The 25,884-nt window shown below is 40.3% G+C and overlaps 1 protein-coding gene across 1 annotated transcript in view; it reads right to left on the bottom strand.

Annotated features, from left to right (window-relative positions):
* Positions 1–25,884, bottom strand: part of igsf9bb (immunoglobulin superfamily, member 9Bb) — a 147,015-nt gene that overhangs the window by 18,912 nt on the left and 102,219 nt on the right. The window contains exons 14-17 of the mRNA XM_085419952.1: positions 25,343–25,569; positions 16,191–16,275; positions 13,647–13,811; positions 10,725–10,770 (exon numbers count right to left, since the gene is read on the bottom strand). Of these exons, the coding sequence (XP_085276078.1) occupies positions 10,725–10,770; positions 13,647–13,811; positions 16,191–16,275; positions 25,343–25,569 (523 nt within the window). The remainder of the gene's footprint in view (positions 1–10,724; positions 10,771–13,646; positions 13,812–16,190; positions 16,276–25,342; positions 25,570–25,884) is intronic.

The raw sequence follows: 25,884 nt of genomic DNA, 5'->3' as shown, positions 1-25,884 counted from the left end.
GAAGATACTTATTAGGGACTAGAAAGCAGAGGTGGGACCAAGTCATTGTTTTGCAAGTCTCAAGTAAGTCTCAAGTCTTTATCCTCAAGTCTCAAGTCAAGTCTCAAGTAATGTCAGGCAAGTCAGAGTCGAGTCTCAAGTCACTGGTGTAAAAGTCCGAGTCAAGTCACAAGTCTGAAACTTTGAATTTCAAGTCCTTTCGAGTCTTTAAAAAAAAAAAAAACGAAGAAATAATGTTGCAGTTATGCTAAATGTAAATATTAGACCATGTAATTTTTTAATCTGTGTTTTTCTCAACACATGACAAAATAGTGAACTTAGAAAATATACACAAATTGTGAAATTGCACCTCTTTAAAATGCAGCTCAATTAAACCTAGCTCCAAGAATAATTTTCACCGACAGTTCTGAGATACGCTGCATGTTATTCTTGGATGCGGTTGTAGGACCGGCTTTAAAATCGCATGACAAAAATATCATACATATTAAAAAAAACTGAATCACCAACGTAGCCTGGAAAACATTTGCTAGTTAGATGAAGTCAGCTATCTCATCTTAGCATATTTATATGCATATTTATAATTATACGGTTCTTGGAGTGAGTGCACACACTCATGAAGTTTAGTAACTTCCGGTCACTGCAACAAGCCCAGGTACAGTTTACCGACGGATGGGTACAGGACCTTGAAATGTACCGTGTAGAAAGTAAAGACCATCGTACATATCATAAGTTTACCAGTCTCACAAATCGTCGTCATAAATACACATTCCTTAACCGTTTATTAATAGGACCTTTGAGCTCAACGGTAATTAATTAGTAGTGGAAATAATTTCTGGTACCCATCACAGAAATGTAGCAGTGACAACAATATTGTATGCTGTAATCGTACTGGGCAATTAGTGATACAAAAAACCTGTTTTATCCTGTGAATAAAAGTATATGTTTTTGTCAATGTGCCATAATAACAGAGGCGAAACGCAATATTGTGTCAGGACAATTCACTATTTATGCACAATAAATAAAGGAGCATAGCGCGACAATTTCTGTTCAGCGCCAGACTTGCTTGTAACCTATATCACCAATTATGTTAACTACAACAGCAGACTGACCTTTGTGTAAATGCTTGGAGCAGACTAACCTGTGAGCTGGAGGGTTCTGGGACGTTATATTTGATCTTTGAATGGCTGGAATCCAGACCATCCGTCGCGTCTTTGTTACTTTGGAAACATGGCTCGAACAATTTCTCTTCAACGACGTAATCCGATAACAACCGATCTCTTTACCCGTCGGCTTCCCGTGGCTGTCATGCGACCGGCTATTGCAGTTAATAATACAACAGCTTCTTGACATTTTTGTGTTTCTTTTTATCGCTGTGTGACTGATTTCAATTGAAAGCCTGCGTGCGCTAGTACCGCTTGCCACGAGTTCCCAGAATCCTTTGCGGTTCTACCCGTGAATGACGTCACATTTTCAATCTCTATATAATATGCATGTTAAATTTTATATTTGGGGTAAAATATCAAGTCTTTTCAAGTAAACCGGTTCAAGTCCAATTCAAGTCCCAAGTCATTGGTGTAAAAGTCCAAGTCAAGTCACAAGTCTTAGAACATTTTTTCAAGTCAAGTCTAAAGTCATAAAATTAATGACTCGAGTCTGACTCGAGTCCAAGTCATGTGACTCGAGTCCACACCTCTGCTAGAAAGAGACAGCATACTTATCCTATATTGGCTTCCTGCTAAATCCAGAATTGAATTTAAATCCTTCTCATTATATACAAGGTTTTGAATAATCAGGCGCATCTTAATGACCTTTTAGTATTGTTTCAACCCATTAGAGCACTTCATTCTCAGAGTACAGCCTTAGTTGTTGTTCCTAGCGTATTTGAAAGTAGAATATGAAGTAGAGCCTTAAGCTTTCAGGCCCTCTTCTGTGGAACCAACTCCCAGTTTGGATCTGGGAGACAGACATCCATTCTACTTTTAGCATTAAGTTTAAAACGTTCATTTTTGATAAAAAAAAAAATATATATATATATATAGCAAGGGCTGGATCAGGTGACCCTGAATCCTCCCTTAGTTATTCTGCAATAGGTCTAGGTTGCTGAAGGCTTTTTTATTCACCTTTTTCACAAACTGTGAATAAGTTTTTTATACACCACTCTGTATGTAATCATTAGTTATTAATAATCTCTGGCTCTCTCCCATCTTTAACTCATCTTTCTCCCTTCACCCCAACCAGTCGTGGCTGCCTCTCCGAGCTTGTTTCTGCCGGAGGTTTCTTCCTGTTAAAAGATTTTCCTTCCTACTGTTGCCAAAGTGCTTGCTCAAAGAGCATCATATGATTGTTGGGGGTTTCTCTGTTTTCTTTGTATTATTGTCGGGTCTTTACTTTACAATATAAAGCATCTTGAGGCAACTGTTGTTTGATTTGGCACTATATATTGTAAATTAAACTGAACTGAATTAAATCGAATTGAACATATTAGTTACTGACATATTTAAGATAAGATAAGATAAGATAACCTTTATTAGTCCCACACGTGGGAAATTTGTTTTGTCACAGCAGGAAGTGGACAGTGCAAAAGTTATGAGGCAAAAATTAGAATACAATAAGAATAAATACAGTACACAACTGTACAGAATAGAATAAAATAAAATACTATATACAGTAGAATAAAATAAAATAAATATACAATAAGATAAAAATAGAATACAAATACAAATACTATATACAACTGAGTAAAAATACAACGATGACAGAAAGGATTATTGCACTTAGTATTATTGCATATGTATGGATGTGTGTGCTTGATCAGTTAAAGTCTTTATTATGGAGTCTGACAGCAGTGGGGAGGAAAGACCTGCGAAATCTCTCCGTCCCACACCGTGGGTGCCGCAGTCTCCCACTGAAGGAGCTGCTCAGTGCTGTCACAGTCTGCTGCATGGGGTGGGAGATGTTGTCCATCAGGGATGACAGCTTAGCCGCCATTCTCCTGTCACTCACCACCTCCACTGAGTCCAGAGGGCATCCTAGAACAGAGCTGGCCCTTCGGATCACCCTGTTCAGTCTCTTCCTGTCCCCAGCAGAGATGCTGCCGCCCCAGCAGACCACACCATAAAAGATAGCAGAAGCCACAACAGAGTCATAGAAGGTCTTCAGGAGTGGGCCCTCCACTCCAAACGACCTGAGTCTCCGCAGCAGGTACAGCCTGCTCTGCCCTTTCCTGTAGAGGGCGTCTGAGTTATGAGTCCAGTCCAGTCTATTGTTCAGATGAACACCAAGGTACCTGTAGCTGTCCACAGCCTCAATGTCCATACCTTGGATGTTCAGTGGTTGCAGTGGAGAATGCTTGTGCCTGCGGAAGTCTACCACCAGTTCCTTGGTTTTACTGGCGTTGATCTGGAGGTAGTTCAGCTGGCACCAGTCCACAAAGTCTTGGGTCAGACCTCTGTACTCCTTGTCGTCCCCATCAGTGATGAGGCCGACTATTGCAGAGTCATCAGAGAACTTCTGCAGGAAGCACTGGGTGGAATTGTGGGAGAAGTCTGCAGTGTAGATGGTGAAGAGGAACGGAGCCAGAACCGTTCCCTGTGGGGCCCCCGTACTGCAGACGACCCTGTCCGACACACAGCCCTGAGTCCTCACATACTGTGGTCGGTCGGTGAGGTAGTCCAGGATCCAGGTAGTGAGGTGATGGTCCACTCCAGAGTTCACCAGCTTGTCCTTTAGAACCGAGGGAAGAATGGTGTTGAAGGCACTGGAGAAATCAAAGAACATGATTCTCACAGTGCTTCCAGCGGTCTCCAGGTGAGCGAGGGAACGATGTAGGAGGTGAATGACGGCATCATCCGCTCCAATGCCAGGCTGGTAGGCAAACTGAAGTGGGTCCAGTGATGAGCTTATTAGGCGCCGAAGCTGAGCCAGGACCAACCGCTCCAGGGTCTTCATCAGGTGGGATGTCAGAGCCACCGGCCTGTAGCTGTTGAGGTCCTTGGGGCGTGAAGTCTTTGGCACTGGTACAACACAGGAGGTTTTCCAGAGCTGTGGAACTCTTCCCAACCTCAGGCTCAGGTTGAAGAGGTGCTCCATCACCCCACACAGTTGGTCCGCGCAGGACCTGACGACCCTCGAGCTGATGCCATCTGGACCCGCTGCCTTCTTGCCATTAATCCTCCTCAGTTCCCTCCTAACCTGGGTGGTTGAGAGAGACAGGCTGGAGCCTTGTGTTGAGTGTGTATTGGATGCTGTTGTTGGGGGTGGGGGGGAGTGAGCAGGGTGAATAGAGGAGGTGTGAAGTGTCTGAGGTGGAACAGCAGCAGTGGGGGTGGGTGAGTCTGCAGCCGATGTTGCAGACTGCCTCATGGCTGAGTCAAATCTGTTGAAGAAATGATTCAGTTCATTTGCCCATCTCACATCCCTCCCAGGCAGAGAGTTCTGCTGTTTGTGGCCCGAGATGGTTCTGAGGCCTCTCCAGACTTCACCAACGTTGTTTTGTTGAAGCTGGTTCTCCATCTTCTGCCTGTAGCTCTCCTTCCCATTCCTTATCAGTCCCCTCAGCTCTCTCTGCACCCTTTTCAACTCCTCTTTGTCTCTGGATTTGAAGGCCCTCCTCTTCTGCTTGAGGACGGTTTTAATTTCTGGGGTAATCCAAGGTTATCCTTATAGTACAAACTGGTTTGTTTAGGCTTCTGGAAACTCAGCAGTTAGAAGTAATGGATGAATCTCCTAAATAGATCATTATCCACAGCTTCACAACTCCACAGCTTATGGATATGCAGGCGATGAGACCTGTCTTCATCAATACATTTTCACATTAGTTTAACAGAGCTTTAGAAATATAGCCCGTCCACAGTCACAAGGCAAAAAAAGTGAGTGAAATTACATGACCATTTGCAAATTGTAGAAAGCCATGAGCTGGTGTTAAGCAGAAGGTTACTTCTTAGAAGAGTCAATGGCAGGACAAGTTAAGGAAATCAAACGAGTTACTAAAAGACACAATCAAGAAGAAAACATGGGTGCCTGTGTCAAAGTTTCCAAAAGTCTGTGTCTGTCTATTTTAACATATAAAGTGGTTTGGATAGAGCCAGGGCTAATTTCTGTTTTACTTGCAGTGAGTTTGAAAACAAACATTTAAAATAGTTCATCCACATCTAGACTGAGATTTTCTGAAGGTTGCAAGAAGCTGTTGTTGCCCCAGGACAATGCTTAGTGCATCTTATTTTCCTGAAACACTTCAGCAGAGGTGTACCTCCTTATTACCAGCCACTGCACTTAATTTTTCAAAAATGGTTTATTTTGTCATTAAAGAAGGCCTACAAGACTTGGACATACAATTCACATAACTGAGCAACATAGAGTCCCGATCAGAAGTTTAAGACCACTTGAAAAAAAGGTTCCAAGTGGAGCTTCAACATGCAACAAGGAGAAATGGGAGTGAGACAAAACAGTTTTTTGAGCAGGCAATTTATTGAAAACAACTCTTAAACTGAAACAGGCTGTTCTCCAGCAGATCAAAAGTTTAGGACCACATGCCTTTAAAAGGCCAAATCTGTGCAAAAATCTGGATTCATTGTCATTTTCTGTCAGGTAGTCACACTGTCATGACATTCTGATGGCAAAGGCAAAAAAACTGAATATGGTCGGGTTGTTAAACTGCATAAGCAGGGTCTCTCACAGCGCGCCATCGCTGCTGAGGTGGGACGCAGTAAGACGATCATTTGGAATTTCTTAAATGATCCTGAGGGTCAAGTGGAAGACACAAAAGAAATTCACCAACACTGACCAGGAGGATCCAGCTGGCTGTTCATCAAGACTCTGGACGATCCTCAACCCAAATTAAGGCAGTTACTGGTGCCGACTGCAGCCCCATAACCATCAGACTGCGTCTGAGACTGAAGGGGTTCAAAAACAAAAAAACGTCTTCAAAGGCTCCAAAGTTCTGTAGCGTTATACTTGAACACCACAGAACTGACTGCTTGGACTTCGCAAGAGAGCACCAAACACGAGACACTGAAAGGTGGAAGAAAGTTTTATTCTCTGATGAGAACAAATTTAACCTTGATGGTCCTGATGGTTTCCATTGTTACTGGCATGACAACCAGATGTCACCTGAGATGTTTTCTACGCGCCACAGTGGAGGGGGCACTACAATGGTCTGGGGTGCTTTTTCCTTCAGTGGAAGACAGTAGATACCCTTCGTGTGGCTGTCTTCACCACTTGGAGAAATGTTCCCACTCACTTGCATCAAGCATGCTGCAACACATTTTTGAAGTGATCAACAATAACGGTGGAGCTACTCATTACTGGGTTCATGCTTGGAACTTTGATTTCTGTTTTGGGGGGATTACGGGGGTTCTTTTGGAGGTGATCAGCTGCAAAACAACCTGTTTCAGTTTAAGCGTAGTTTTCTATAGATTACATGCTCAAAAAATGTTTCGTCTCAATCCCATTTCTTCTTGTTGCATGCTGAAGCTCTACTTGGAAACTTGTTAAGAGCCAGACATGCAAAATATGATTTTTTGCCATTTTTCAATTGGTCTTAAACTTTTGATCGAGACTGTATATGTCTTACATTTAAAACATCAGGAATATCAAGTTCCCAATATAAAGAATTTTAAAAGATCAGTTGCCTTGGACTAAATTTTTCACTGAATGAATCACCATTTTAATAATGAGTGGTCATTACATGTATGTATTGTACTTCTATAACAGGGTCTAAGCGCTGGCCTTCATTAAATAAGAAGATTGCAATTACTCTGCAAGTATACTCTGGCCAAGGAGTGAGCCTAACTTAGCAAGAAGACTGGAGGCAGAAGGAAAAGGTTAGCTGTTCTCTCCAAAAAACTACAAACTCCCTCAGTAACTGCAATAAATCTAAAAAAATAAAGGACAGTAATATGAGTATAGCAGTAATATAGAGCAATATAATGAAAGATAATTGTGATTCATTCACTGTGACACATGAAAAAGAGTCCCATTATCTACTTCTTCTATCCTGAATAATATATTCTCATTTTCCCCCAGAGATTCAAATGAAGCTCCTTTACCGCTCATGAACGAAAGACTACGACCAGTATTGTTGTTGCCTGATTGTAGTTGTCCAGAAGCATGCAGACGGGTCAAGAGTCTGAGGTGCTGAACCAACGTGAAGGAGGGTATATAGTGTGCAAGAACAAAGGGACAATGGTTTGCACACTCACTGAGGACCATAACACTGGGACCTGTACCTGCTTGCGTCCAGCCCCTCCCAGTAGGGCTCAATGCTGGGAATGAGGCTAAGTGGACTCCTGCAGAGGTGGGGAGATCAGACAGTAAGAAGTGAGGAGCATATGGAAGTAAACAGGAAGCCTGGCAATGAGAGAGAGGGCAACCAAAAAGGAACAGAAAAAAATGAAAGAAAAAGCTCGTTCCTGTTCAGCAGCTTAGGGATGAGAAGCATTAATGAGTTGGAGAATAACTCAACGTAAAATTTCACAGAAAAAGCGTAAAGATAAGAAAAACTATGCGAGAGCAAAAAGAGGGTTTCCTGCCATAGTTTCATTTCCTCACATTTCCCACTTCAGACACAAGAGGCTGAAAAAGCACAAAAGGACAAAGCAAAAAAAACCAAAAAACATTTCATTAAACGAGACCTTTCCACACTGCACCATCTTATTGCCTTGAAATGGTGAAATATTAGGCTATACATGTTATTGTATGGTAATTTGCAAGCATCCACATGTGTATAGCAAGCATGCATTCGACCATGGTCCTCTACAATACTTTTGGGATATTTTAATACAGTTGTATTACACTCAGGATGTTCACTTCAAATCTGGTGCAGATTTCTCCCATTTACAAGAGCAGGGAAAAATCAGACTTTATTAACTAGCATGACAGCTGTGTCAGCGGTTACTTAAGTAATCTGAAAAATTCCTTGACAAACATTCCAGCCAGTGAATCAAACATACTCCCAAAACATCATAGAAATGCCTTTCACTTTTTAATGAAAGAAAATGTATGCCAAACAAAAAACGTATAGTATTTAGATTTTAGAAACTCCCCTACAGACCTCCTCATGGTGTTAAAGGGAAAATCTATGATCCTAGTATATAAATGTATTTGGGGAAATAAGCTTAGAAAAACTGCAATTAAAGTCTGGCTTTTTTACCTGATGTTCAGCTTGATCAATGTATTACTCCTAACCTCTCCCTCCCAAAGAGAAAGGAAGTCTCTGTTTTATGTAAGCAGATTTTTAAATTCTGTACATGGGAGGTTTACTGACGTTTTTCTACAGTTTCTTTGTTGCACTCTAAAAAGTAATTCATCAGACCCGTTACCACCACTTAAATGCATGGCTGCAAGAGAAAAATTCTCTAATTTATTGATTAAGATAAATCTTCTAAATTGAAAACTTTATTTTGTTGGGGTGTGTTGACTTAATAATTTTGGTAATTATATCAACTTAACTTTGTATGTAATTTGAAATTAAAAGGGTTTAAAACAAAATTCAATTTGTAGTTTCTTAATGAAATTGGATAGATAACTTCATTTTTCTTCACTGTAACCTCTGATTTCAAGGTCCATCTCCTACCCAGTTAACATGCCCTACCAAATTCACATATTAAGACTGTGTTGCACGGAGGACTTGTATGCTGATGTTAAAGAGATTTTAATGTAAGTAACATTTTATTTACAAATAACAGTTCTACTAAAGCAATGCATTTGTGCTAGTAAGTGTTATGACCCGTAGTGGATTTGTTTCTGATGTTATGCTCATACAGCTGAGGAAATAGTTTATCATTATTATTATTATTATTATTATTATTATTATTATTATTATTAACGGTGAATACTTCTGTGAGAAGGATAGCTGTAGAGTTTCTGTTTGCCTCATTTATTTTATTTTTTGTATGCTATACATGATGTTACATTTTAAATTGTTTTGGTTACTATTGCAATACAGCAATACAGTAAGTACTGTTCTTGGTCTTAAGAGCTGCATCTATCCTTATTACTTTTTTTAAACACATCAAGTTTTATGAAATATTGTTAATATGATTCTGGCACAGACTATGTGAATCTCTTTGTCATTAAGTCTTTACATAGGCATTTTGTGTATACATAAACATCATTTAATATTTTTTAAAAATATATATGAAATTGATTTTTGTGGATTATCAGTTTTAAGCAAACTTAAATTTAATGCTTTATAAATAACAGGTTCCTTTTAAAGAAAATATTTGTAAAGCCTGACAATTGTTTGTAATAATCCTCAAATTGTCTTATAGCATTTTTCTGTATGTGTGGTGTACAGATTTAAAAAAAGAGTTCAAGAGAGTAACCACTGTAAGTCTTGAATCTAATCTTTTGGCTAAACTTGACCATTGTACCCCAAAACTAATGGATGGGGTTTGATGAAGGGGAGGAGCTAAAGGACTGAGAATCTTGCTTCTTGAGGTATGATAATTATTTAGGCTTTGGCTAACTTCAGAATGCAGTTTGTTTGCAGCCACCTATATAATGTATTAATCATTTTGATACTTTATCTACTTTTTCTTAAATTGCACAATACTCTCAAAGTACGCAGAGAGGTACCCATCGACTCAACCCGGGAGAGAAGGAAGAGGACCTTTTCATGCAGTTTGGTGTAAATAATTCAGCATCTTGAATAAAAATGAACAGCACAAATAGTCCAGACGTCCAGCTCAGAGACTCCATGTGGCTAGGGTGAAGCTTAGCAAACAGTTAGCAACTACAGCGTGTCTGGATCCACTTATCATGCTCCTAAATTAATAAAGTTCAAATACAAAAAAATAAAAATCATGCCCTTTACAGGTGTTATGAAGGGGCAAACTGTCTTTTTTAGAGTGAGCATTAGGTGTAGTTGAGTTCCTGCCTCAACTAATATGACTCTACAGTAAGTATTGGAAAGCTGGAAAGATTCTCACAATGCAATATGAGAACCAACAGAAGATGTCAATACAGTGAAGTTTATGTAGAAAAAACAGCTTTCTGAGGGAGTAATGAACACACACACACACACACACACACACACACACACACACACACACACACACACACACACACACACACACACACACACAAAACAAATATTCAAAATTAAGATGGACAGTCAACAGTGATGCTTTGAAGTTATCATTTAGGTACCTGTAGTACATGTTCATGTCTGTCAGAGTTTTTAGTACACATGTTACTGCTAGTACAGGATGCACTGATAGGGAGGCTGTAGCTCAGGCGGTAGAGCAGGTCATCCACTGATTGGAAGGTTGGTGGTTTGATTCCTGGCTTCCCCCTAGTCTGCATGCCAAATATCCTTGGGCAAGGATACTTGATACTAACCCCATGTTGCTCTCCGATGCATCCATCGGAGTGTGACTGTGTATGAATGTTAGATAGGCACTAACAGCTTAGAAACAGTGCTTGTGTGAATGGGTGAATTAATTAATTGTGTAAAACGCTTTAAGTGTTCAGATAGAGTAGAAGAGTGCTATGTAAGAAACGGTCCATTTACCATAGTGGATAACCTTCTTAATATTATTCCACACAATTTATTCGATATTTACAAGTTTACAATTTATTAGATATTACATTGTATTTAAAACAGTAATATAACGTGTACTACTATTTGATTTTCTTTGTTAAATCAATTTGTTTTGTGAGGTTTTGTTGTTGTTGTTGTTTTGTAGTACAGCAATATATTTGTGTGGCACAGATGTACTTACGGAGTTTCCAGGCTTTTTCTGCAGTGAGTTATTGAAAGAGGGGGGTCTGGAAGATAGGGAACAAAAAACAAAACACTGTAAACTGTAAATACACTGGTAGGGGAGGGAGAAAACAAGCACTTCACTTAGAAGCTGTACAAATAAAGGCAAGGTCATTTGAAGTAGTCCAATGAGCTGTTTTTATTCCTATTTATTTTCAGCCGAGCCTCAATATTAAGATTCATAATGTGGAAAATATCGTTTTGCCATTCACGATAAACGTGTCTGACCCAACACATTTACATAAAAGGCTTATAAAACTAGACTCACCAAAGGCAACATTAGAATGGCTGCTGCAGGGCTTGGAGCAGGATTTGAACGTGAGCGACAGAACAGCAGTAAAATGCAACAGAGGCTTAAAAACATCAACATAAATATAATGACTGACTGCAGCTAAGAATCTATCACTTTTAGCTTTTGATGGCTATGATGGCAGCATAAAGCAGCAGATCACAAAAAAAGAGAAAAACGAGTACAGCAACAAATAATGTGTAATTCCATAAATATATTCAAATCAATGAAAAACTATTCTTTTAACAACTTAAAAGGATGTTCTAACCTTGTTTTTTTTTGTAAAATGCAATGTTTATATTTAGGAACACCCGTTCATCTGCTCACTCATGCAAATATCTAATTAGCCAGTCACTTGGCAAAAATGATTTGCACTTAGGCATGTAGACATGATAAATGCTAAAGTTCAAACCAAGCATCTGAATGGGGAAGAAAGCTGATTTAAGTTACTTTGAAAGTGGAATAGTTGTTGGTACCTCTACTACCATCTACTGGGATTTTCTCACAGAACCATTTCTAGGGTTTACAGAGAGTAAACACAGCATGTCTTTATCCTGTCTTCCTTCTGTCACCCCAACCGGTCATGGTAGATGGCCCCGCCCCTCCCTGAGCCTGGTTCTGCCGGAGGTTTCTTCCTGTTAAAAGGGAATTTTTTCTTCCCACTGTCGCCAAAGTGCTCATAGGGGATCGTATGATTGTTGGGTTTTTCTCTGTATGTATTATTGTAAGGTCTACCTTACCATATAAAGCGCCTTGAAGTGAGTGTTGTTGTGATTTGGCGTTGTATAAATAAAATTGAATTGAATATTCCAAAAAAGAGAAAATATCAAGTAAGAAGCAGTTCTCTGAACAAAAATGTATCATTGATGTCAGAGATCAGGGGAGAATAGCAACACTCTTTTGAGTTGATGGTAATTCAAATACCAGCTTGCTACAACCAAGGTATGCAGAAGAACATCTCTGCATACTCAGTGTATCAAACCTTGAAGTGGATGGGTTATAGCAGCAGAGACCACACCAGGTGCCAGCCTTATCAGCAAAAACAGGAAACTAAGGCTACAATTTGAATAGGCTTACTAAAATTGGAAAATAGAAGATTGGAAAAACATTATCAGGTCCATGAGTGAATTTCTGCTGCAACATTCAGATGAATGGATCAGAAACAAGATGATATTGCGGGTGGAGCGCTGCTGACTTAGACTGAGAACATTGTTGGACAGTGGAAGGAATACTTTAAGGACCTCCTTAATCCCACTGGTACGTCTTCCATGGAGGAAGCAGAGTCTGGGGAGGGGAAACACTCACCTATTTCTGGGGACGAGGTCATTGAGACAGTGAAACAACTCCTTGGTGGCAGAGCCCCTGGGGTGGAGGAGGTTCACCCTGAGTTCCTAAAGGCTCTGGATGTTAAAGGGCTGTCTTGGTTGACATGCCTGTACAATGTTGCGTGGAGATCAGGGGCGTTACCTCTGGACTGACAGACCGGGGCGGTGGTTCCTATCTTTAAGAACGGGGACCGAAGGGTGAGAAAGTCTATGCCAGGTTGCTCCAAGTGGAGGAGTTTAAGATCAAGATCTTGGGATCTTGTTCACGAGTGACGGGAGAAGGGAGCGGGAGATCGACAGACAGATTGGTGCTGCGGCTTCAGTGTTGCGGAAGTTTTACCAGTTCATCAAGGTGAAGTGAGAGCTGAGCATAAAAGCGAAGTTCTCAATTTACTGGTCAATATACATCCCTACCCTCAACTATGGTCATGAGCTGTGGGCAGTGACTGGAAGAATGACATACAAGCGGCAGAAATGAGGTTTCTCTGAAGGGTTAGGGTTAGGGCAACTCCCTTAGAGGCAGGGTGGGGAGTTTGGCCATCCAGGAGGGGCTCAGAGTAGAGCCACTGCTCCTCCACATCGAAAGGTGGTTTGGGCATCTGACAAGGATGCCTCCTGGGTGAGGTGTTTATGGTGTCGCACCAGGAGGAGGCCCCAGGGCAGACCCAGGACATGCTGCGGGGATTATATCTCTCAGCTGGCCCGGGAACGCCTTGGTGTTTCCCCGGACAAGCTGGAGGTAGTGGGTGGGGAGGGGGAGGTCTGGGCTCCCCCCTGTGCTCTCTGCTTAGGCTGCTCCCCCCGCCACCCGGCCACGGATAAGCGGAAGATGGATGGATGGATGCTTTCTGACTTTCAGAATCTATAATTATTAAAATTTTTAATTGTATGTTGTTGTTGTCTTTAGTTTTTAACAAATAACACATGTTTCAATATACATAAAACATGCACCAACATAGTCACCACCATTAAATCTTAGCTCCTTAAATCACTTTTGTTTATGTTTGATTAGTTAAGAGCATAAACATGTAGCAAAAAGGAGTGTGAAGAAATTAGAAATAAAACAATACTAGAAAGAAAACAAGCGAGATGGGAAAATAAAATCAAAGAATAAGAAGTACTATCCAGAATGTTTATGCATGATGATACAATGGTTGCTGCAGAACCTCCACAAGTTAAGCAGCTGACATGTTTCAGGTTTTTAGGATTAGCTTAGTGAATGTGGGAAGTTAAATATATATATTAAATATAACAAGTTTCCCCTCACCTCTTTTCCTCTTGAGTTTTCTCCGCCGCTGCTTGTTGACAAAGCAGGCAGCCATGGTACTGAAAAGGACAGCTGCTGCCAAGAAGCAGATGGTGGCCACAATACCAGCCACCACAGGCCGTGCCAGTCCACGCTCCTCCACCAACTCTGGAGGAGGAAAGAAATCTGAGGGGGAAGAGAGAGGGAGACAAAAGCATAATGAAGTCGAACAGCAAATTCATGACAGAAACAGAGCCCTATACTCCAGGTATGCAGACCGTGAGGAAACATCACAGCAGAGGAACATATACCAATTTTTCTTTGCTCACTGAACTTTTGACATGGCCATCCTTTATATTAATGCTATACTCAGCATTCAATTTGTGGCTCCAAAACAGAGACTGATATTTACTATGAGATATACCACACAGATGTGAGTTTACTGGTAAAGAGCACACTGTCCCTGCTCTTTGATTAAAACTAAACCAGGACTTTCTGCTGTTTTCTGGCAGCTTCATCTGCAAAATTAGAGCTGCAGAGTTCACTCGTTTCTGTGTTCCTGTAGAAGAGCCTCCAAAAACATTCTGTCCTGTCCAATAAAATTCAAATATATTCAAGCTGACCTTTACTGCTGCATATGTCTTCTGCAGGGTGCATGTCACAATGACTAAGCAGAATGCTAACTTTTCCTCCTATTCAGAACTACATAGAAGGTAATGTAATTCATGCACTGTTTTGATTGATTGCGTGGTTAACTAATGTGGTTAGACTGGCTTAGACAAAAAAGAAAATCTTGTGTCTGATGAAATTCAATTAGCTTAGTGTCTGCTGAACAGGGTCAAAAAAATGTATAAATAAATTTTGTTAGTATGAAACGTGTGATTGACTTTTACACAGTAATCAGTAATTGGTTTACATTAGTGCTCCTTACATTTCCGAAGTTCCCTAAATCATCTCTGAGTGGGAAGTAGATGAGAAACTCCATCACATATGTTGTTATCCCTTGTGTGTTTTTTGTAACCAAAAACTGTAATTCTATAAATGTTTCATGTGTTCAGAGCCAGAGGGCAGAGGAAGATCGAATGCAGAGTTTGAAAAAACACAAAATGTTAATAAAAACTTCAGGCAGGAAGTAAAAGTTTGACAGTGAGTTCATGAAATGTGGACAAGAAGACTAGTTTATATTTATTACTAATATTGAAGAATGTTACTTGCCAGAATTAAGTTGAAGAGGAAAGAAGGAAGAAATGGTTACAAATATTTAAACTCTACAGTACACGAGACATTCTCAGGTAAAGAAGCTGGTTGCTGCTGTCTCTCACACTGTGCACAGTGCACAAACACTGTGCACAGACATTCATTTTACTGGCCAGCAGGGGGCAACTCCTCTGGCTGCAAAATAAGCTCGCTAGTTTCCTTTTGGTCATTTCATAAATTCTGAACTATTAGAGTAAAGAAGAGGACAAAGCAGGGTTTCTTCTAACAGTGTTTCTTAGTTAGATCCACTTGTTGGTGACATTCAGTTGCACAAGATGGGTAACCAATGGGTCACACCAAAGTAGTTATATCCACCTTTTATATATGGAGGCTCCACCTAGCAGACCAACAAGACCAACAAGACAATTTCTACAACTGTCCTCAGTTGAAGGAGTTGGTTCAGTTATCTCTCAGTGAAACCAGGAGGTACAATGGGTCAGCTTCTGTTAAGAACTTGTGAGAGTAGTTTATGTGCTACAGATGATGTATGATTAGCAAAATACAAAGTATTAATGCAGGAACACCCGATCAGTGAATCACTGCTCAGCTATCCAAATCACCTTTGTCATGTTTGAAAGGACAGAGTGTATCCACATCACGTTGGACAAAATTTAAGGAAAACAGTCAAATAAATTCCATATCAACAGAGAAATGAGCAGAAGCATTTGATCATCGTACAGCGTGGTTCCCAGTTTTACCAGAGGGGGGAAGCAGAGTACTTCCAAAAACAAGTGAAAATCTGGTCTATAAACGTTACCGGCAGCTGTTCCTACTAAACGGAGTGTACTCAGTGACCTCTGTAGAGGAGTGCCATCATATATGAATAGTTTAATTTCAGACCCAAAACACAGTCTTTTTTTTTTTTTACAGCCAAACAAAGCTGGCTTTTTTTAAAATCAGGAAGCCACCCAGTACAATCAGTGGAGAAGCAGACAGGAAGATGATGTCATCCTCCTCAGGATGCTACAAAGGAGTGTCCATGTTAAAGCGAGCTTAAAATGAATAGTGCTGAGTGGGTAAAATGTAAAGTTGGTGTTGCTGAGTGTGCAATACATCTACCACCCCTCTTCAGCTCAGAGATGTTAGGCTAGCCTGAGGTTAAATATGCAGTTTGCAGCTAGTTGTTGGGTTGAAACTCACTGAGCAGCTTTATCTATCATTCTTCTTCTCTAAGCTTCATTATTCTTCTATACATACTGGATAATGTAGGGTTCTTACACATAATAGCTCTATATACATATTCACATTTCATCTGTTAGTCATGGCCACAAATGAAATTCTAACATTTTAAATGATCTAATGCCTCACCTGTGCTGGACACTCCAACTACGTTACTAGGCTCGCTGATCATGTCATCCATGATGGCCATGACGCGGAACTCATACCATGCCTCCTGAGACAAAAAAGAGATTATGTTATCAGAAATGTTCAGTAAGCCTGAACCTGTAAAATTCCACTGGCATCTCCAAAGACCACCAAGCTACAACAGTCCAAGGCTTTGGAAACTTTGGAAATAGAACTCAGATGAACAAAACTCCAATATACTGTCATTATTTATTTAACAAAATCCACCTTTAGCAGGATACTTGAAGTAATTGCTTTCCGTATGATTTCATCAGAGGAATTTTGACCTACTCTTCTTTAATGTTTCTTCATTTGTACTGGACATTCCATTCAATTCATCCATCCATCCATTATCTTCCACTTATCCAAAGCTGGCTATGTTGCCACACAGGAGCAGCAGCTCTACTCCGAGATTCCTCTGGATGTCGGAGCTGCTTTCCCAAATCTCTAAGCCTGAGCCTGGTCACGCTACAGAACAAACTCAAACTTTTAGTCATTTACCCAGACTTCATGACCATTAAGTTATATAACCAATGTGAGAGCTGTGTCTGGATCCGTTTCACAAATTCAAGCACATTTTCATTGGGTGTTGGAATCTTTCAGGGTTCCCCCTTGTCTCCAATCCTGTTCTTGATTCATGGACAGGATCCCAAGATAGCCTCGGTGAGGAGGCTGTCCGCTTTCAGAGCTACAGAGAGAATAGGATCTCTGCTTTTTGCAGATGATGTAGTTCTGTTGACTTCATCAGATTCATTCAGATTTTCTGTTTTCAAATTTAAAATTGACTAAGATTAAGACTTGAGACTACAAGAAGGGCCTATAATGTAAAAGTATCAGGCAACAAATCAGAAGAGTGTCTATTAGATCTCATCCCTTCAAGACTGCTCCAAGAAGTCCTACCATTAATCAATTCATTCAATCCTAAATGTGATCAGTCTATATCTATTAATCGTCTAGGTACCACAGACCTTTAAGGTGGGAGTAGTTAAATCATTACTTTAAACGTCATCACTTGACCCAGCTATCTTAGCTTATTACAGGCCAATGTTTGTTTTGGTAAATGAACTGGTTGTAATAGAGCACTTTTTAATTCTGCCTGTGTACTCAAAGCACTTGTACTCAAAAAACTTGCGTCATTCACCTTTTTTCTATACGTTAGTGCTTTCAATTTAAGATTCACAGATAACAAACACCAGACAGAAAGAATGACTGAATGACCCCTAATTTTCTGCTTCTAAATTCAGTTGAAACTGAGGTTAATGTACTCAGTCCTAAACATTTTAGAAACATGGTGTCTAACCACTGTGGATGGCATTACCTTGGCCTCCAGTAACAACGTGAGAAATTATGGAGTTGTTTCCTTAACCAGGATATGTTCTTCAGTGTGCATATTAAACAAATATGTGGGACTGCCTTCTTTGCAATGCTTATTGCATTTGCACAATATTTTTAAAATTAGAAACATCCTGTTTCAGAGTAACGCTGAAAAACTAGTTACTGTTTTTATTACTTCTAAGCTGGACTATTGTAATTCCTTATTATCAGGATGTCCTAAAAACCTCATGCAAAGCTTTCATTTGATCCAAAATATAGCAGCACCCAGCTCCCAGTTTGGATTCGGGAGACACGGACTCTTCTCTACTTTCAAGGTTAGGCTTAAAACTTTACGTTTTGACAAAGCATATAGTTAGGGCTGAATCAGGTGTTTATGCACCACTTTGCATTTAATCATTAGTTACTATTAAACTCGGGCTCTCTTCCACAGCATGTCTTTTATCCTGTCTTCCTCCCCTCCCCTTGCATCAGATTGCTACCTCTCCCCTGAGCCTGTTAGGATGGACAGTGGGCAACAGTAGGAATGAAAAACTCTCCTTTAACAGGAAGAAACCCCCGGCAGAGCCTTTCTGCCACATCTTTCACCATTCTGTGGCAGAGAGGCTTATGTACTGAGGAAAGTCTGTCATTTTAAACTAAAGACTTTCTGGTTTGTTCACATGATCTTTAGTAAACTGCATCTATGTTCTTTTTATTAATTTCTCCTTGTCATACACATCACTGTTGTTCAGAGTACTCCTGAAACTGTACTCATGAACATTAATATTTGCTCTCTGTGAGACCCCAAGTTGCTTCCCATGTATCCTGGGTCCCTCTGTGATTTTGGCTACGTTCACACTGCAGGTCTTGATGCTCAATTCCGACTTTTTGATCAAATCCGATTTTTTTGTCTGCTTGTTCACACTACAAATAAAATGCGACAGCAAACGCGCTCTAGTGTGAACCCTCAAAGCGGCCCGCATGCGCAAAAGAAGACGTCACACACAACGCGCTCTGTTTAGACCTAGTATTGTTTGACTGATGGCCCCATAAAGACTTGTTTCAGTGTTTACGTTTCCCAATTTTGATTGAAGTTATAAAGTTATTTTGTTATTTACATATGGCCTAATAATGATCCTTATTGCTGTTTAAGAGAGGAGCGGTGCTTCAAAGGGTAGCTGCAGAGTTCTGTCAGAATCTGCAGATTATACAGTACAAATAAAATGTTCACGTTTCTCCAACGTTATCTTCCCAACAGTTTCACTGACATCTACACGGGATGGCCAGGAAGCGTTCACGATGTCTTCTCTGGTGCTTCTCTGGCGCTGATAATTGGCGTCTGTCGTGTCAGTGACGTAAAAGATGGATTTAATGCGACATGACCGTTCAAACAGCAGTCGCTTTCTAAAACATCATATGTTTCAGATTCAGCACCACATACGAAAGTGACCCAGATCGGATTTGAAAATATCGGATTTGTGCCGTTCACACTGTCATACCATGATCGGATATGGGTCGAAGCACTTTCACCTGCAGTGTGAACGTAGCCTTTGTAGTCTTTTATGGGCTACTGGAGCATTGGTGAACTACTGCTGAATAGTGGTTCCTTAACCTATATTTTGCGCTCAGAATAATTGCTGTAAGAAATTGGCATCGGAGTGAAAAGAATGTAGTTAAAGGGACAGATTTTTTTCTTCTGAATCAGCATTATCAGAACATATGCCTTTTAATTTGTTTTAGGAAACCATATCCACCAACTCGAAGAAGTAACTAATGCATGCTACAACAAACCTTCTTTCAACCTTTCTTTTTGTCCTCTTGCTATTCTCAAGACGTCACACAGGGATTTAAAAAGCTCTTCCTTAGATATAAGAGGCATAAAGTTTCACATCATATTTCACACCAACAAAAATGTACATGATATTCATCAAATACTCACCTGAATCAGATTCAGATTTCTCATTGTTTTTCATGTTTCAGGACTACAGACAGCATGCAATATTTTCCCAAAATTGTTGATGTTAGAGAAATTAGTAAAACACATAGAAAAAAAATTGTGAAAACATAAAAGCTCTAACCATGTAAGTGGAATAAATGTAGGCTACCAGTCAGAATTCAGTGTTGCTACAACATATGAATATATCTATATAAGTTTCAGATATCAACAAATTATAATATCAAACAATGGTATGAAGTTGGAGTGGCCTAGTCCAAGTCTGGATTTTTGAGATGCCGGAAATGCTTTCGCATGACCTCAGCAGACCATTCATGTGGCTGAATTAAAACATTTTGAAAAGACGAGTGTGTCAAAGAAAGAAAGAGGAAGCCACAAAGGGGGCAAACAGCTTTTCTATGAAACACACGTTGACCCATGTGACTTTTCTGGGCAGGTTAGACCTTTGATTTTGTAATAACTGAAACTTTTATTCTCTGACTGAAAAAGTCTGCTGAATCTGTGCTGCAAAACCCATGTGAAAATCCCACTCTAGCGGACAAAAACACTGCCTTTTGTACAGGGAGTGCAGAATTATTAGGCAAATGAGTATTTTGTCCACATCATCCTCTTCATGCATGTTGTCTTACTCCAAGCTGTATAGGCTCGAAAGCCTACTACCAATTAAGCATATTAGGTGATGTGCATCTCTGTAATGAGAAGGGGTGTGGTCTAATGACATCAACACCCTATATCAGGTGTGCATAATTATTAGGCAACGTCCTTTCCTTTGGCAAAATGGGTCAAAAGAAGGACTTGACAGGCTCAGAAAAGTCAAAAATAGTGAGATATCTTGCAGAGGGATGCAGCAGTCTCAAAATTGCAAAGCTTCTGAAGCGTGATCATCGAACAATCAAGCGTTTCATTCAAAATAGTCAACAGGGTCGCAAGAAGCGTGTGGAAAAACCAAGGCGCAAAATAACTGCCCATGAACTGAGAAAAGTCAAGCGTGCAGCTGCCAAGATGCCACTTGCCACCAGTTTGGCCATATTTCAGAGCTGCAACATCACTGGAGTGCCCAAAAGCACAAGGTGTGCAATACTCAGAGACATGGCCAAGGTAAGAAAGGCTGAAAGACGACCACCACTGAACAAGACACACAAGCTGAAACATCAAGACTGGGCCAAGAAATATCTCAAGACTGGTTTTTCTAAGGTTTTATGGACTGATGAAATGAGAGTGAGTCATGATGGGCCAGATGGATGGGCCCGTGGCTGGATTGGTAAAGGGCAGAGAGCTCCAGTCCGACTCAGACGCCAGCAAGGTGGAGGTGGAGTACTGGTTTGGGTTGGTATCATCAAAGATGAGCTTGTGGGGCCTTTTCGGGTTGAGGATGGAGTCAAGCTCAACTCCCAGTCCTACTGCCAGTTTCTGGAAGACACCTTCTTCAAGCAGTGGTACAGGAAGAAGTCTGCATCCTTCAAGAAAAACATGATTTTCATGCAGGACAATGCTCCATCACACGCGTCCAAGTACTCCACAGCGTGGCTGGCAAGAAAGGGTATAAAAGAAGAAAAACTAATGACATGGCCTCCTTGTTCACCTGATCTGAACCCCATTGAGAACCTGTGGTCCATCATCAAATGTGAGATTTACAAGGAGGGAAAACAGTACACCTCTCTGAACAGTGTCTGGGAGGCTGTGGTTGCTGCTGCACGCAATGTTGATGGTGAACAGATCAAAACACTGACAGAATCCATGGATGGCAGGCTTTTGAGTGTCCTTGCAAAGAAAGGTGGCTATATTGGTCGCTGATTTGTTTTTGTTTTGTTTTTGAATGTCAGAAATGTATATTTGTGAATGTGGAGATGTTATATTGGTTTCACTGGTAAAAATAAATAATTGAAATGGGTATATATTTGTTTTTTGTTAAGTTGCCTAATAATTATGCACAGTAATAGTCACCTGCACACACAGATATCCCCCTAAAATAGCTAAAACTAAAAACAAACTAAAAACTACTTCCAAAAACATTCAGCTTTGATATTAATGAGTTTTTGGGTTCATTGAGAACATGGTTGTTGTTCAATAATAAAATTATTCCTCAAAAATACAACTTGCCTAATAATTCTGCACTCCCTGTATGGACGCAAACGCGCGTTGCAACTTCTTATCTGGTGCGCGTCTTTTATTTTGACAGCGAATGCACACACGCGGACCACTTATGTGCACCCGTGTAAATAACATAATGTTCTGCTGGGTGTGTTGTTGGTTTTCCCTCGATTTCTGAGTCGACAAGCGCCTTTGTTACTGGGACCAGTCATTTTAGAATCCACGAGAAATGCAAGAATTGCATTATTGCTCAGTCTGCAATATCTTTCCCCGAAAAATAACACCAATTGCAAATAACATACTAAAAATAAACCTGAAAATCAGTTTAGAACACCGTACTATGTTGCAAAGAGTGAACTACCACTGGCACAATTTAGCAGTCTTTGCAAACTTCAAAAAGCAAATGGCCTCGATCTTGGTTCCACTTGCCTCTTACCCGTGACTTCAGTGGAAATTTCAAATTCAGGATCTGACACAGACTGATTCATGTCCTACACAGTTCTTACAAGTTCATAGAAATTTCTGTTCAATTAGAACCAAGTATTTGAGTTGATGATTGTAATTTTTATACAATGTTGTAATTTGTGTTTCAACAATTTTTTGATTAATGTTTTGTTTCCGTTACAATATTATACTTGTATAAGTATAATATTAAGTACAATATTATACTTGTATAATATTGTAACAGAAACAAAACAGGAAACAAATCATCAATCAAAAAATTGCTCTCTTTTTTATTCGGGCTACTTAAATTTATTTTGGGCTACAAAAAACTTGTATAACTTGTATATGTAAAAATCAGCTACAACATTACACCAGTCCATCCAATCATGTGCACAGATGCACTGCACAGTGTTTATTAACCATTTACAAAGTTTCATCAAGATCAGCTGCAGTGTTCTAACAGCCGTCTAGTTAATTATTTACAAGCCAGTTATTAGCACATAAATATGCAGTGCACTGAGTTGTCAGCTCAGTTGTGAGAACAGATTGAAGATTTAGTTGCGGTGCAGCAAATGTCCACTTTAAAACATATACACATATGTGAGGAACCAAAGAGAGCTTCCATTTTGGTCCCATGACCTAAAAAATGCAGTGAATTTCCAACAGAAAAGTTACACAAGCTAGGTGTGATGTGTGCATCTGTGAGACTGAGAGCTGGAGAGAAGAGTATGTGTGGGTGTTTGCTGTGCAATGGAAGTAGAGATAAAAGCATCTGCATAGAGCTGGAAGTGGTGGTTAGATTAAAGAAAGACGTTTGAAAGTGTCGTGGCAGGAGTATTAGCAGACAGGCGGAAGAGTTGAAATGCTGCGAAAAAAGCAACATCCATCAACAGTGATATACCATTTGTTATAATGTCTCTAGGAAATGTACTGTGTTCTATTAAAAAGCATAAATTAATAAATTATAATGACACAACGTATTCCATTCTTATTATTTTCATGCTCATGCATGACCCTTACATACCCACATAGGTAGAAGCATGTGTGTGTGTGTGTGTGTGTGTGTTTGTGTGTGTGCCAAATGAACTAAGGAAAAAGACAATTTATGTTTACCCCACAGTAAAACTTGCACAGACAGATAGCGAGCCAAGTCAGCTGTGCATACCTGTGTTGTTACTATGACAACCAAGCTGGCTACGACAGGGGATCTTCAGAAGCCACCCTGGCAACATAGGCCTATAGCAACCTAACTAAGGGATGGTTCAGGATTACTTGATCCAGTCCTAACTATGAGCTTTGTCAAAAAGGAAAGTGTGAAGCCTAGTCTGAGAAGGCTACTGTCTCACCACCCTGTTGCTGGGCATTGTGGGAAAAAATTCTATTAGTTATTTTTTTTCATCGGATTCAATGTGTTTCTCAGCTCTGTCAAGCTTAAAGGGCCCTTTTTACTCCTTCATGATGATATAAGGTATTTAAAAAAATTAACATAGGTATAAATAATAAACAAAAATCTTAGTTCTGACTAGACAAAAGCTTCAAATATCATAGAAGAACAAAAGCAAAATGGAAACCTAAATAACAGACATAAATAGAAAATAATGTCTCAAAAAATATAATAAATTTTTTTTTTTGTTGAGATTCAATTATTTAGTCATAATTTAGGTATTTCAATTCTTTTATTTTTAGCATAGTTTGATCATAAGATTATAAGATTATATTAGACTAATACAGATATTATTCTATTATTCTATTATATTATATTATTAGCTGGTACTAGTTGCTCCGCATGGTTTACAAAGCATCTTATTTACCTTAACATCGAAAGTGAAATGTCTCCACATGTCTACTCTTCTCTTCCTCTCAAGCGTTAATGTTTTGTTTGTTTTTTATGTGAAACAGGGAGCATGGGAGCCAACTGAAAGTCCTCTCCCGCCCTGTTTCTCAGCAGCAGATCAAACCTTACTGTACGAGGAGACTACTTCTGATTGGATCACCTGCAAGCTCGTTCCACCTTTCTCCACAGTTAATTACTTGTGATTGGATCTTGTCCACCGGTCCGTCGTGGTGAAGAGGGAGCTGAGTGTAAAAGCGAAGCTCTCAATTTACCGGTCGATCTACGTCCCTACCCTCACCTATGGCCACGAGCTGTGGGTAGTGACCGAAAGAACGAGATCGCGAATACAAGCGGCGGAAATGAGCTTCCTCCGAAGAGTGGCTGGCCTCTCCCTTAGAGATAGGGTGAGAAGCTCGGCCATCCGGGAGGGGCTCAGAGTAGAGCAGCTGCTGCTCCACATCGAAAGGAGCCAGCTGAGGTGGTTCGGGCATCTGACAAGGATGCTTCCTGGGCGCCTCCTAGGTGAGGTGTTCCGGGCATGTCCCACCGGGAGGAGGCCCCGGGGCAGACCCAGGACACGCTGGAGAGATTATATCTCTCGGCTGGCCTGGGAACGCCTTGGTGTTCCCCCGTATAAGCTGGAGGAGGTGGCTGGGGAGAGGGAGGTCTGGGCCTCTCTGCTTAGGCTGCTGCCCCCGCGACCCGGCCTCGGATAAAGCGGATGAAGATGGATGGATGGATGGATCTTGTCTCTTCAGAATATTTTCATCTTGTTTTTATTTGTTAATGAAAGTGTCAGTGCCCTTCGTCATCATTTTTGTCCTTGTGCATTTATTTTTATTTAGTTATCGTCTTGTTTTTATCAGCAAAACTATGATGAAAATTACTAGTCAATGAAATTGAAATAGGAGCTGGTTTCCTCAAAAGATTACATTGATATCTCATTGATATCTCAAGGCTACATCCCATTTTGCTTTTGGAAACACTAAAAATCCCAAGCTGTACTGTGAGGTCTCTGAGATATGCTGGAGAATATTTCTGTCTTGTTGGTGTTGGTGAATAACTGCTGTGCCATAAAACAAAACTTTAACCTCCTAAGACCCGAACTCTTTCATGGCATGCATTTTTAATTTCTCTTTGCAATTCTCTTTGTTCTATAGAACACTATAAAGTCACAATTGAGTAATGATGTGCAAAACTCTTTATTTGGTGTCTGAAGACAGCAGCATTTTTCCCGGGTACAAAAACAAAATGAGAAAGAACAATTGTTCCCGTTTGAGCAATATGGCTCCTTTGAAAGCCATCTGAAAGAGCAAAATTTAGTACTGTGGTCAAGACAACCCAAAATGTGATGCCATATGTGCACGCCAGGTCCCAGGAGGTTAAGGTCTTTAACCTTCCTCCATGTCTCAAGCAACCTCTTAGCTTGGAAAGACGTAAGTCTGGTTTTAAACTTCCATTTTGTATTCAGGCTTTTACCTGGATGAGATCTCGGGCAACCAACTCTGTCTCCCCTGCAGGAATGCTGTCGTCCAAGACCTCCCATCGCTCCCCCAGGCGAAACTCCATGACATAATGCTGGATAGGTGCTGTGTGATTGGCAGGCGGAATCCAGGTGAGCAGGACTCCCTGCTGCGTGCGATTGGCTGTGAGGCACCGTGGTGGGGTAAGCAGCACCAATGGTTCAGGGGTACTTGTGGGAAATACTGGAAGAGCATTTTAGAGTTGAAAATGTCTGTTAAAGATTCAGTTATCTTGAGCAAGTAGCAAGTGTCCATTGGCAGGATAAAAGTGAATCAGCTCCCCTTTACACACTGACACTATCACACATTTAAATCTAACTGTGACAATAATGGTGATGCATTATATCAAAGCCACCACATACACCACATTTATAAGCATTTTATTCTGGTAGCATATATGTCAGTCACAACTTAGCATTTTTTGCTAGCACCCTTACAGCATTTTCATCTTTAAGGTATGCTAAATTTAATCCAGCCTTGCTAAACTGCTATTTGAGC

Source organism: Rhamphochromis longiceps, linkage group LG10 (assembly GCF_057381845.1).
Source record: "Rhamphochromis longiceps isolate RC_006_pf linkage group LG10, R_longiceps_female_GT1.1, whole genome shotgun sequence".
NCBI classification, from domain to species: Eukaryota; Metazoa; Chordata; class Actinopteri; order Cichliformes; family Cichlidae; genus Rhamphochromis; species Rhamphochromis longiceps.
Note: the sequence above shows the minus strand (reverse complement) of the source record. Positions and strands in the feature narration are given on the sequence as shown.